Source organism: Mobula hypostoma, chromosome 9 (assembly GCF_963921235.1).
Source record: "Mobula hypostoma chromosome 9, sMobHyp1.1, whole genome shotgun sequence".
NCBI lineage: Eukaryota > Metazoa > Chordata > Chondrichthyes > Myliobatiformes > Myliobatidae > Mobula > Mobula hypostoma.
In genome coordinates, this window is record NC_086105.1 from 84,071,755 (window position 1) to 84,085,288 (window position 13,534).

Consider the following 13,534-nt stretch of genomic DNA (forward strand, 5'->3'; position numbering starts at 1 on the left):
ATAGACCCTATTAGAATAAATTACCTGGAGTAGGAGCGCCGCCGTTCCTTTTGGATTTTTCTGTACTCCATTAATTCTTTAGCAAAGTCATTTGTGAACTCATCAAGCTTTGACTTTTTCTTCTCTCTGAGGTACGGAGAAGATGAAAGAGAAAAAAAAATTAAATCAATAATTGAGGGACTTCAAATCTTTCACCCAGCAATCATATTTATGATCCATATCAGAAAGGAATAAGTGTAGGTATATCCCCAGGACCTGACTAAGGAAGCCAAGGTGGGGGTCACAGTTTTTTTTTTGTCTTTGTTGGCCATTGGCAAGGTACCAGAACACAGAAGCATAGCTCATGTTGTAGGGATTCAATTTATCATGATAGTGAAGAAAGTTGCTTATATGGACTTTAGTAATTAATGACAAGCTTCCGTCTGGTAGACTACTCCAGAAGGGTGAGGCACAAGGGATCTGAGTTGTGCTAGTGAAATGGATCTAAAATTGGCTGGGTGATAGGAAGCCATAGTCATACTTTATTGATCCCGGGGGAAATTGGAAATTGGAAGCAAGGGTAGTGGTGGACACGTGTTTCCTTGACATTTAGTGTGCAAGAGGTCAGTACTTAGGATCTTTGTTGCTCATATTATTTAGATAAGTTATAAAAATTATTTGAATGAGAATATAAGGGATATGATTAAGTCTGTAGATGATACAAAATTAGATTACAAAGGCAACAAGGAATTTAAAGATACAGCAGCACATAAATCACCTAGAGTTGGGTGGAGCAACAGCAGAGATAGTATCCAATTATAAAATTAGAGAGATATCGTACTTTTGGAGGCCAGATTCTGTTAGACAATGTAGATTAAGGGTTGGGACCTTAGCAGCAATGGAGAGACAGAGGTGCAAACCCATAACTCTACGAAAGTGACTTAACAGATGGGTAGTCATGAGAAAAACACTTGGAATGTTTCACTTCATGGGCCAAGGCACCGAGTATGAGAATTGGGACAGTTGTACAAAATATTGATTAAGCCACACTTGGGAGTTGTGTGTACAGTTCTGGCCGTTACACTATATACCGGATTTATTCTCACTGGAACAGACATCGAGGAGAAGTGACCTTATTTATTGAGGTTTCACAGATTCACCACCCTCTGGCTAAAGATATTCCTCCTCATCTTATGTCCTTGTATTTTGAAGCCGTGCCCTCCAGTCCTAGACTGCAGGCACTATTAGGCATATCCTCTCCACATCCAATATTTGAAAGGTTTCAAATCAAATTCCCCTCTCATTCTTGTAAACGTCAATAAGTATAAGCCCAGAGTCATCAAGCACACATCGGTTAACACTTTCATTCTTGGGATCATTTGCGTGAACCTCCTATGCACTCTCCAATGCCAGCATTTTCTTTCTTACAGAAGGGGCCCCAAATGGCCAACAATACTCCACAGTGTGGTGTGACCAATGCCTTATAACATAACATCTTAGCATTATCTCCTTGCTTTTATTTTGGCAGATGGAGTTTAATGCTGATAAATGTGAGGTGCTACATTTTGTTAGGACTAATCAAAATAGGACATAAATGGTAAATGGTAGAGCATTGAAGAATGCAGTAGAACAGATGGATCTAGGAATAATGGTGCGTAGTTCCCTGAAGGTGGAATCTTATGTGGATAGGGTGGTGTAGAAAGCTTTTGTTATGCTGGCCTTTATAAATCAGAGCATTGTGTATAGGAGTCGGGATGTAATGTTGAAATTCTACAAGGCCAAATTTGGAGTATTCTGTACAGTTCTGGTCACCGAATTACAGGAAAGATGTCAACAAAATTGAGAGAGTACAGAGAAGATTTACTAGAATGTGTCACCTCCGAAGTTACAGAGAAAGGTTGAACAAATTGGGTCTTTATTCTTTGAAGTGTAAAACGTTGAGGGGGGACTTGATAGAGGTATTTAAAATTATGAGGGGGATAGATAAGAGTTGACATGGATAGGCTTTTTCCATTGAGAGTGGGGGAGATTCAAACAAGAGGACATGAGTTGAGAGTTAAAGGGCAAAAGTTTAGGGGTAACATGAGGGGGAACTTCTTTACTCAGAGAGTGGTAGCTGTATGGAACGAGCTTCCAGCAGAAGTGGTTGTGGCAGGTTCGATGCTGTCATTTAAAGTTAAATTGGATAGCTATATGGACAGGAAAGGAATGGAGGGTTATGGGCTGAGTGCAGGTCAGTGGGACTAGGTGAGAGTAAGAGTTCGGCATGGACTGGAAGTGCCGAGATGGCCTGTTTCCGTGCTGCAATTGTTATATGGTATATTCTAGTCCTCCTGAAATGAATGCTAACATTGCATTTTTCGTCCTTACTATTGACTCAACCTGAAACTTAACTTTTAGGGAATCCAGCAGTGGGCGCCTTTCCACCTGATTTCTGATTTTGCTCCCCATTTAGAATAGTCTCTGCTTTTATTTCTTCTATCAAATGCATGACCATACACAACTCACACTGGTATTCCATCTGCTGCTTTTTTGCCCCTTCTCCTATTCTGTCCAGGGAGTTCTGCAGACTCCATGCTTCCTCAACACTACTTGCCCCTCCACCTATCTACAAACCTGGCCACAAAGCCATCAGTTCATTATTCATATCATTGTGATATAGTATAACATGTTAAGAAGCAGTCCCTCTGGAACACCACTAGTCACCAGCAGCCAACCGGAAAAGGATCCTCATGGGTGGTTCCTTGGCGAAAGCCTTCTGAAAATCCAGGTAAACAAAATCACCGACTCCCTTTAGTCTATTCTGAATTCCAACTGATTTGTCAAACAAGATATTCCCTAAGGAAACCATGTTGACTTTGATATATTTTGTCACGAGCTTGCAAGTACCCTGAAACTTCACCTTAATAATGGACTCCAATGTCAGGCGAAATGGCCTATAATTCCCTGACATTTGCCTTCCTCCCTTCTTAAACAGAGCAGTGACATTTTCTTCCACTGTCTGGATGACAGACTTGAGTGGAGCACCAAAACAGACACTGTGTACAACGACCTGAGGAGACTGAAGTCATTAGGAGTATGCAGGCCTTTCCTTCACATTCTACCAGTGTGCTGTCGCCGGTACAATCTTCTATGTGGTGGTGTGCTGGGGCAATGGCATCAACATGGGTGATGCCAACAGGCTCAATAAACAGATTAGAAAGGCTGGCTCTGTTATAGGAGTGAAACTGGACACACTGGAGGCTGTGGTAGAACAAAGTACCCTACAGGAATTTTGTCCTCTTTCGCCCACACCTCAGTGAGTTCCGCGTTTGCCATGACGCTGAACTCTTCTTCCGCCGGCTCCATCTTCAAGCCTACTTCTTCGGCAAGGACTCTCCCACCCCCACTGATGACCCCTTCTCCCATCTTCAACCCTCCTCCTCTTCATGGACACGCCGCTCTGATCTTCTGCCTGCTCTGGATCACTTTATTGCTAACTGCTGACGGGACATCAACCGTCGATTTCACCACACCTTGTTCCCATTCCAACCGCAACCCTTCCGAATGCTCCGCTCTCCACTCCCTCCACACTAATCCTAACCTTGCTATAAAATCCGCCGATGGGGGCGGGGGGGGGGTGCTGTTGCAGTCTGGCGTATTGACTTCTACCTTGCCGAGGCACAGCGACAACTCGCGGATACCTCCTCTTATTTACCCCTCGATCATGACCTCATCTCCCATCCACTGCTACCAACCTTATAGTTCCCACACCCCGTTTCTACCTCCTGCCCAAGACCCACAAACCTGCCTGTCCAGGTAGACCCATTCTCTCAACTTGCTCCTGCCCCACTGAAATCATTTCTGCATACCACGACACTGTTTTATCCCTCCCTTGTTCAACCCCTTCCCACCTATGACACTTCTTACACTCTGAATTTTTTCAATGATTTTTAAGTTCCCTGGCCCCCACCGCTTTATTTTCACCATGGATGTCCCTCCATCCCCCAACAGGAATGTCTCAAAGCTCTCCGCTTCTTTTTGGATTCCAGACCTAACCAGTTCCCCTCTACCACCACTCTCCTCCGTCTAGCGGAATTAGTCCTTACTCTTAATAATTTTTCCTTTGGCTCCTCCCACTTCCTCCACACTAAAGGTGTAGCCAAGGGCACCCGTATGGGTCCCAGCTATGCCTGCCTTTTTGTTGGCTTTGTGGAACAATCCATGTTTCAAGCCTATACTGGTATTTGTCCCCCACTTTTCCTTTGCTACATCGACGACTGCATTAGCGCTGCTTCCTGCACGCATGCTGAGCTCGTTGACTTCATTAACTTTGCCTCCAACTTTCACTCTGCCCTCAAGTTTACCCTGTCCATTTCCGACACCTCCCTCCCCTTTCTTGATCTTCCTGTCTCCATCTCTGGAGACAGCTTATCTACTGATGCCTACTATAAGCCTACGGACTCTCACAGCTACCTGGACTATTCCTCTTCCCACCTGTCTCTTGCAAAAATGCCATCCCCTTCTTACAATTCCTCCGTCTGCACAGCATCTGCTCTCAGGATGAGGCTTTTCATTCTAGGACGAAGGAGATGTCCTTTTTTAAAGAAAGGGGCTTCCCTTCCTCCACCATCAACTCTGCTCTCAAACGCATCTTTCCCATTTCATGCACATCTGCTCTCACTCCATCCTCCCTTATTCCCCTTGTCCTCACCTACCACCCCACCAGCCTCCAGGTCCAACATATAATTCTCCGTAACTTCCGCCACCTCCAACGGGATCCCACCACTAAGCATATCTTTCCCTCCCCCCTCTTTCTGCTTTCTGCAGGGATCGCTCCCTACGCAACTCCCTTGTCCATTCGTCACCCCCATCCCTTCCCACCGATCTCCCTCATGGCACTTATCCTTGTAAGCGGAACAAGTGTTACACATGCCCTTACACTTCCTCCCTCACCACCATTCAGGGCCCCACAGTCCTTCCAGGTGAGGCGACACTTCACCTGTGAGTTGGCTGGGGTGATATACTGCGTCCGGTGCTCCTGGTGAGGCCTTCTATATATTGGCAAGAGCAGACGCAGGCTGGGAAACCGTTTCGCTGAACACCTATGCTCTCCATCACAGAAAGCAGGATCTCCCAGTGGCCACACATTTTAATTCCACGTCCCATTCCCATTCTGATATGTCTATCCACGGCCTGGCTCTTCTACTGTCAAGGTGAAGCCATGCTCAGGTTGGAGGAACACCTTATATTCCATCTGGATAGCCTCCAACCTGATGGCATGAACACTGGCTTCTCTAACTTCCGTTAATGCCCCACCTCCTCTTCGTACCCCACCCCTTATTTATTTATTTTAATAATTTTTTTCTCTCTCTCTCCCTCTCACTCCTTGCCCATCCTCTGGGCTCCCCTCCCCTTTCTTTCTCCCTAGGCCTCCTGTCCCATGATCCTCTCATATCCCCTTTGCCAATCACCTGTCCAGCTCTTGGCGCCATCCCTCCCCCTCCTGTCTTCTCCTATCATTTCGGATCCTCCCCTCCCACTTTCAAATCTCTTTCCATCTCTTCTCTCAGTTTGTCCTTATGGCAAGGCTTTCAGCCCGAAACGTTGACTGTACCTCTTCCCACAGATGCTGCCTGGCCTGCTGCGTTCACTAGCACTTTTTATGTGTGTTACCCTACAGGAAATCCTTGCAATTCTGGACAATATTTCTCACCCTCTGCATGCCACCTTGGCTGAACAGAGGAGCACTTTTAGTAATAGACTAAGACAACAGTCCTGGTCCAATCAGCATTATACAAGGTCATTCTTACTCTCGGCCATTAGACTCTATAACAAGTCAACCTACAACTGGAGAACTGATGACCCGCTCCAGTTAGACTGCTTGTGGTAACTTTTTTTCCCTTTCTACTTCTCTTCCAATATTTATATCTGTGCACTTGCAATGCTATGACACTGTAATTTCCTTTGGGATCAATTCAGTATCTATTTAATGCCTCCACAATCTCTTCAGCTACCCCTTTCAGAAGCCTGCAGGGTAGACCATCTGGTCCGGATGAATCATCTACCTTCAGACTTTTCAGCTTCTCAAGCACCTTCTCCTTAGTTACAGCAACTACACTCACTTCTATCACTGATAATCTCAATTTTCTGGCATACTGATGATATCTTCCACAATGAAGACAGGGGGAAAATATGTTTGTCCACCATTTCCTTGGCTCCCATTAATACCTCTCCAGTGTTATCAGTGGTCTGATATCTTCTATCGTCTCTCTTTTACTCTTTACATATCTGAAAAAAAATTCTGCTATCCTCTTTTGCATTAGACTAGCTTACCTTCATATTTCATGTTTTCTCTCTTCATTGCCTTTTAGTTGCCTTCTGTTGGTGTTTAAAGGCTTCCCAATCCTCTAGTTTCCCACTAATTTTTGCTATAATGCATGTCCTCACTTTCGCTTGAATGCTGTCTTTGACTTCCTTTGTCAGCCACAGTTGACTCGTCCTCCTTTTAGAATGCTTTCCATTTACATTCTTATATTTTAGAATGCAATTTGCCTTTCAAATTACTCCCAGAAACTCTAACCACTGTTGCCTGCCCTTATCCCTTTAAATTAGCTGGAAGAGATGGTCATATTTTCCCCAGAACTAGATTTTGAGGTGAGGAGTGAGAAATTTAGAGGTCCGAATAATTTATCATCCACCCCCTCACAGAGTAGTGAATATTTAAAAATGAGATTTCAGAGAAGGTATTGGAGATATTAATGTTTAAAAGAAACCTGGACATGGAGATGTACCCCAGGCTACTGTGGGAGGCAAGGGAGGAGATTGCTGACCCTCTGGTGATGATCTTTGCATGATCAATGGGGACGGGAGAGGTTCTGGAGGATTGGAGGGTTGTGGATATTGTTCCCTTACTCAAGGAAGGAAGTAGAGATAGCCCAGGAAATTATAGACCAGTGAGTCTTACTTCAGTTGATGGAGAAGATCCTGAGAGGCAGGATTTATGAACATTTGGACAGGCATAAGATGATTAGGAATAGTCAGCATGGCTTTGTCAAAGGCAGGTTGTGCCTTATGAGCCTGACTGAATTTTTTGAAGATGTGACCAAACACATTGATGAAGGTAGAACCGTAGATGTAGTGTATATGGATTTCAGCAAGGCATTTGATAAGGTATCCCATGCAAGGCTTATTGAGAAAGTAAGGAAGCATGGGATCCAAGGGGACATTGCTTTGTGGATCCAGAACTGGCTTGCCCACGGAAGGCAAAAGGTGGTTGTAGACGGGTCATATTCTGCATGCAAGTCGGTGACCAATGGTACCTCAGGGATCTGTTCTGGGACCCTTACTCTTCATGATTTTTATAAATGACCTGGATGAGGAAGTGGAGGGATGGGTTGGTAAATTTGCCGATGACACAAAGGTTGGTGGTGTTGTGTATAGTGTGGAGGGCTGTCAGAGGTTACAGTGGGACATTGATAGGATGCAAAACTGGGCTGAGACATGGCAGATGTTCAACCCAGATAAGTGTGAAGTGGTTCATTTTGGTAGGTTTAACCAATTTCCCCCAGGATCAACACAGTATGACGACGACGACGGCTACTACAACAACAACAAATATGATGGCAGAATATAGTATTAGTGGTAAGGATCTTGGCAATGCGGAGGATCAGAGGGATCTTGAGGTCCGAGTGCATAGGACACTCAAAGGAGCTGCGCAGGTTGCTTCTGTGGTTAAGAAGGCATAAGGTGTATTGGCCTTCATCAATCGTGGAATTGAATTTAGGAGCCGAGAGGTAATGTTGCAGCTATATAGGACCCTGGTTACATCCCACTTGGAGTACTGTGCTCAGTTCTGGTCACCTCACTACAGGGAGGATGTCGAAACCATAGAAAAGGTGCAGGAGATTTAAGGATGTTGCCTGGATTGGGGAGCATGCCTTATGAAAACAGGTTGAGTGAACTCAGCCTTTTCTCCTTGCAGCGACGAAGGATGAGAGGTGACCTGATAGAGGTGCATAAGATGATGAGAGGCATTGATCATGTGGATAGTCAGAGGCTTTTTCCCCAGGGCTGAAATGGCTGCCACAGACGGCACATGTTTAAGGTGCTTGAGAGTAGGTACAGAGGAGATGTCAGGGGTAAGTTTTTTTTATGCAGAGAGTGGTGAGTGTGTGGTAAGGGCTGCTGGCAATGGTGGTGGAGGCAGATACAATAGGGTCTTTTAAAAGACTTTCGGATAGGTACATGGAGCTTAGAAAAATAGAGGACCATGGGTAAGCCTAGTAATTTCTAAGGTAGGGACATGTTTGGCACAACTTTGTGGGCCGAAGGGCTTGTATTGTGCTGTAGGTTTTCTATGTTTCTATGGATAGCAAAGGAGTATAGATATATGCCCAAATCTGAGCAAATAGGATAAGAATATAAATAATAGGCATGGAAGAGATGGGCTGTCAGGGCTTATTTCCATGCCATACATTTCTATGATTTTATCACTCTATAATGTGTTTGCTGATGAATTCTGCAACCTAACACGTCAAAGTGCATATCATTGCAAGTATTTGTAACTGCAGATACACCTGTAGTGGTTTAAAGCCTATGTATTCTTCAATTAATTTTGCAATACAGCTGAACTATGGTAACACTAAGAGCTTAATTACAGCTAGTATATATCCCTTAAATTTCCCTACTGCACAAGCTGTGGAGCACTAACACATAGAAAGCTAAAACTTAAACCAAGTGTTTTCTGGTGGTAATAATAATCTGCTAGAGGAACTGATTCAAGCATAATTTGAGAGAGCAAAGGAATTACTGACATTTTAGTTTAAAGTCCTGCATCAGGACCCCAGCAGGGTCTGGAAGTGACAGATACTACAGACTCTGAAACCAATGTTCATTCACTTACTCTTCCTTTAGTCGTCGTTGCTCCCGGTAGAACTCCTCCCTGGACAGTGGAGGTGCTTGCGTGACAGTAGGTATGACACTGGCGGGAGCTGATGGTGTAGCAGGAGGTATCCATGGGGCAGATATTGTAGCCTGTGCTGGAGGGAATCCAGGAGGAGGGACAGTAAATCCTGCAGGAGGGGGTTGGCCTGGAGGAAACTGTGGAGGAAACTGAGGAGGAGGTACGCCTGGAGGAAGAGGAACTGGGTGAGGTGGAGGAGGGTACAGGGTTGGAGGAGGCACATAGACAGGGGGAGGGTTTGCGATTCCCTGTGTCCGACTTCGTGGAACTCGATCACTCTGATGCCCTCTGTTGGATGGTCTAGTGAAGCAGATTTAAAAACAAATATCAAATGATGAGACAAAGAACCTGCAGATACACAAGTACCCAAAACTGATTGTCAATACTTAGTGCAGTTGCCGTAAATACAGACGTACAAGTTATTCTTAAGCATTTTCAACTAAGTACTGCCATGTTTTGGGCAGAGACCCTTCATCAGGAATGGAAAGGAAGGGAGCAGAAGCAGAGGGGAAGGATGTACAAATTACAAGGCGATAGGCAAGACCAGGTGATAGGGTTGGGGAATGAAGTAGGGAGCTGGGAGTAAATAAATGGAGGTGGTAAAGGACTAAAGCAGGATAAATCTAATAGGAGAGACCAATAGACCATGGAAGAAAGGGAAGGAGGGGAACCAGAGTGAGATGATAGGCAGGTGAAAGGGTAAACAGAATGAGAAACAGAAAAAGAGGAGAGAAAGGGGGGAAATTAGCAGAAGTTAAAGAAATTGATGTTCATACCATCATGTTGGAGACTACCTAGATGGAATATGAGCTGTTTGGCCTCATCAAAGGAATACAGCTATGGAAAGACAACAGAACTCCTAACATTTCATGGTTCTCTAGCCAGAAGATATAACTCCAGAGTGTGGATGCAGTCTTTCTTACTTACACTTCCCAACCTGATCTGTTTCCTGGTGGCCGAACACCACTTGTTCTCATTGGCTGAACTAAAAAAAAAAGTAATGAATGTTTAACCAGATTTTACAATTGGAAGTCAATCTGACAAGCATTTTCTAAGTATACACCATACCTGTTGTAGGTATGGATTGTCCATGTGAAGCAGGATGACCAAGAACGGGAACCTGATAACCCTGAAAATACAATAACAATCAAGCTTAATGGTATACATCACTGACTAGGAAATAGAAATAGACCAAAACTGGAATTAACAATTATTGGTCATCCCTGAAGTCCATTAAAGCTCTATAAAACAATGATAATCTAGTAGTTTTAACTATGAAATTGATCTTTATTTTTAGATTGCTTTAATTCCCCAAATTGCCAGAGTTGATGGAGGCGAGGTAGATACAATTTTCTTGCTTAAATGGCATTTGTACTGGCATACAGAAAGGAGAGATGTAGAGGCATATGGGCTTAATGCAAGCAAATGCATTTTGCAATCGGCATGAATGAGATAGGCCAAAGTATGTTCCTTGTACAGCCTGTTTTATGACTATGACTCTATTGCTGCGCTGAGAGTTCAGTGTAGCTCAATGCAGTACTGATTTTGAATCCCAAGTTAAAAATTTCAAACACATATAGAGCAGTGAACTATGCTCTTCCAAAAGTATTCACTTTGGAGAATTCTAGTGATTTAAATACCAACCCACACTCCAAACTCTAAGTGCACAAAATATCAAATACCTCCAGTCTCAAAATATAATTTCATACTTCACTTGAGAAGTGACCAAAAGTTACAACTTTGCAACAATCCACCAAAAGAAAATATCAACTTCTTGACAGGTAGAAGATAAATAAATTATTAGTGGGACAGACTACAAAGAAACATCACATTTAAATGTGCATACCTCCAACCAGTTTTAGATTAATATTTACAACTCATCATTATGTAGATCTAATGATGCCATTGACATTTCAAAAACTCAGGAAATTTTTGAATAAGTGAAGTAAATAAAGCTGCAGATACTGGAGAGATAAAAATGCAGGAAATCAGCAGATTAAGCAGAGCATGGAAAATAATTAAATGTATCAGGTCATAGACCCCTCATTAGAAATGGGGGAAGGGAAAACATACTTTTCAAGTGCAATAATTAACGTATCAACCAGATGGCATTATCAAAAGCTCGTCACGACAGCAACTCTGGTCTCACACTGGCAGAGATGTACACTTTCTCCTATGTAATCTTTCTTCATTCATCAGTGCCATATACTATAACAGACAAGATCTGTAAATACCTTAAGTGCTGAAGTACTGCTTGTGGACATGGATGGATTAGCAGTTGTTATCCCAGAAGTAACGGTCACAGTTGATTTGCCAATTTCACTGAAATAGAAATATCATTTGTTGCTTTCAAATACAAACAAGATTTACTAGTTACTGTGGGAAGATAAGATCTGTAACCAAGTTCAAAGTATACAAGGATTTTCCACCCCAGATCATCACAAAAGGCAATAAATCATCCATGCAACCTAACAAACAAGACCTAATTCTGCCATCGACATACATTAAAGACAACCGAAAAAAATCTGGAGGCGTCTCTTGACAGTCTCATTATAACTGAATATACAATTGGATGTTAAATTGTAATGGTATGAAGGGGGGAGAAAAGTGGAAACCAAATTACAGTTTAAAGTGACAATATGCACTGCTCAAAGTTGTAGACCTTGGTTGCAGATCAGTTTTATTGAATCTGTTTATTATTATTCTACAGATTTATTGAGCATGCCAAGAAAATAAACCTCAGGGTTATATATGGTGACATATATGCACTTTGATAATAAACTTTGAACTTTGAGGTTGTCCCTTCAATCTCTAAGGGGACCTACTCATACCCTGGTTATTCTTCCACTCACAATTTTTATAGAATTCCATGGGATTTTCCTTAATTTTCCTCCATGTAGCAGGATCCTCTTTTGAGTCAGTATGGGTGGAAGTCAGGAACAGGAAGGGAGCAGTTATTCTACTGGGGGTATTCTAAAGACCCCCTGGTAGCAGCAGAGATACAGAACAGCAGATTGGGAGGCAGATTTTGGAAAGGTGCAAAAATAACAGGGTTGTTATCATAGATGACTTCAACTTCCCTATTATTGATTGGCACCTGATTAGTTCCAAGGGTTTAGATGGGGCAGAGTTTAAGTGTGTCCAGGACGGATTCCTGTCACAGTATGTGGACAGGCCGACCGGGGGAATGCCATACTAGATCTAGTACTAGGTAATGAACCGGGTCAGGCCACAGATCTCTCAGTGGGTGAGCATCTGGGGGACAGTGACCACCGCTCCCTGGCCTTTAGCATTATCATGGAAAAGGATAGGATCAGAGAGGACAGGAAAATGTTTAATTGGGGAAGGGCAAATTATGAGGCTATAAGGCCAGAACTTGCGGGTGTGAGTTGGGATGATGTTTTTGCAGAAAAATGTACTATGTACATGTGGTCGATGTTTAGGAATCTCTTGCAGATGCTAGGGATAAATTTGTCCCAGTGAGGAAGATAAAGAATGGTAGGGTGAAGGAACCATGGGTGACAAGTGAGGTGAAAAATCTAGTCAGGTGGAAGAAGGCAGCATACAAGAAGTTTAGGAAGGATCAGATGGGTCTATTGAAGAAAAACCAGGGAAGCAAGAAAGGAGCTTAAGAAGGGGCTGAGAAGAGCAAGAAAGGGGCATGAGAAGGCCTTGGTGAGTAGGGTAAAGGAAAACCCCAAGGCATTCTTCAAACAACAGGAATTCTGCAGATGCTGGAAATTCAAGCAACACACATCAAAGTTGCTGGTGAACGCAGCGGGCCAGGCAGCATCTCTAGGAAGAGGTAGAGTTGACGTTTCAGGCCGAGACCCTTCATCAGGTCCTGACGAAGGGTCTCGGCCTGAAAGGTCGACTCTACCTCTTCCGAGAGATGCTGCCTGGCCTGCTGCGTTCACCAGCAACTTTGATGTGTGTTGCAGGCATTCTTCAATTATGTGAAGGAAAAAAGGATGACAGGAGTGAAGGTAGGACCGATTAGAGATAAAGGTGGGAAGATGTGCCTGAAGGCTGTGGAAGTGAGCAAGGTCCTCAATGAATACTTCTCTTTGGTATTCACCAATGAGAGGGAACTTGATGATGGTGAGGACAATATGAATGAGGTTGATGTTATGGAGCATGTTGATATTAAGGGAGAGGTGCTGGAGTTGTTAAAATACATTAGGACGGATAAGTCCCCGGGGCCTAACGGAATATTCCCCAGGCTGCTCCACGAGGCGAGGGAAGAGATTGCTGAGCCTCTGGCTAGGATCTTTATGTCCTCGTTGTCCATGGGAATGGTACCGGAGGATTGAAGGGAGGCGAATGTTGTCCCCTTCTTCAAAAAAGGTAGTAGGGATAGTCCAGGTAATTATAGACCAGTGACCCTTACGTCTGTGGTGGGAAAGCTGTTGAAAAAGATTCTTAAAGATAGGATCTATGGGCATTTAGAGAATCATGGTCTGATCAGGGACAGTCAGCATGGCTTTGTGAAGGGCAGATCGTGTCTAACAAGCCTGATAGAGTTCTTTGAGGAGGTGACCAGGCATATAGATGAGGGTAGTGCAGTGGATGTGATCTACATGGATTTTAGTAAGGCATTTGATAAGGTTC

General features: G+C 43.6%; 1 protein-coding gene across 1 annotated transcript in view; it reads right to left on the reverse strand.

Moving 5' to 3' along the window:
- The window catches only part of rbbp6 (retinoblastoma binding protein 6), a 97,025-nt gene that overhangs the window by 14,070 nt on the left and 69,421 nt on the right, over positions 1-13,534 (reverse strand). Inside the window, exons 11-15 of the mRNA XM_063058562.1 lie at positions 11,158-11,245; positions 9,992-10,052; positions 9,851-9,908; positions 8,864-9,223; positions 25-126 (exon numbers count right to left, since the gene is read on the reverse strand). Of these exons, the coding sequence (XP_062914632.1) occupies positions 25-126; positions 8,864-9,223; positions 9,851-9,908; positions 9,992-10,052; positions 11,158-11,245 (669 nt within the window). The remainder of the gene's footprint in view (positions 1-24; positions 127-8,863; positions 9,224-9,850; positions 9,909-9,991; positions 10,053-11,157; positions 11,246-13,534) is intronic.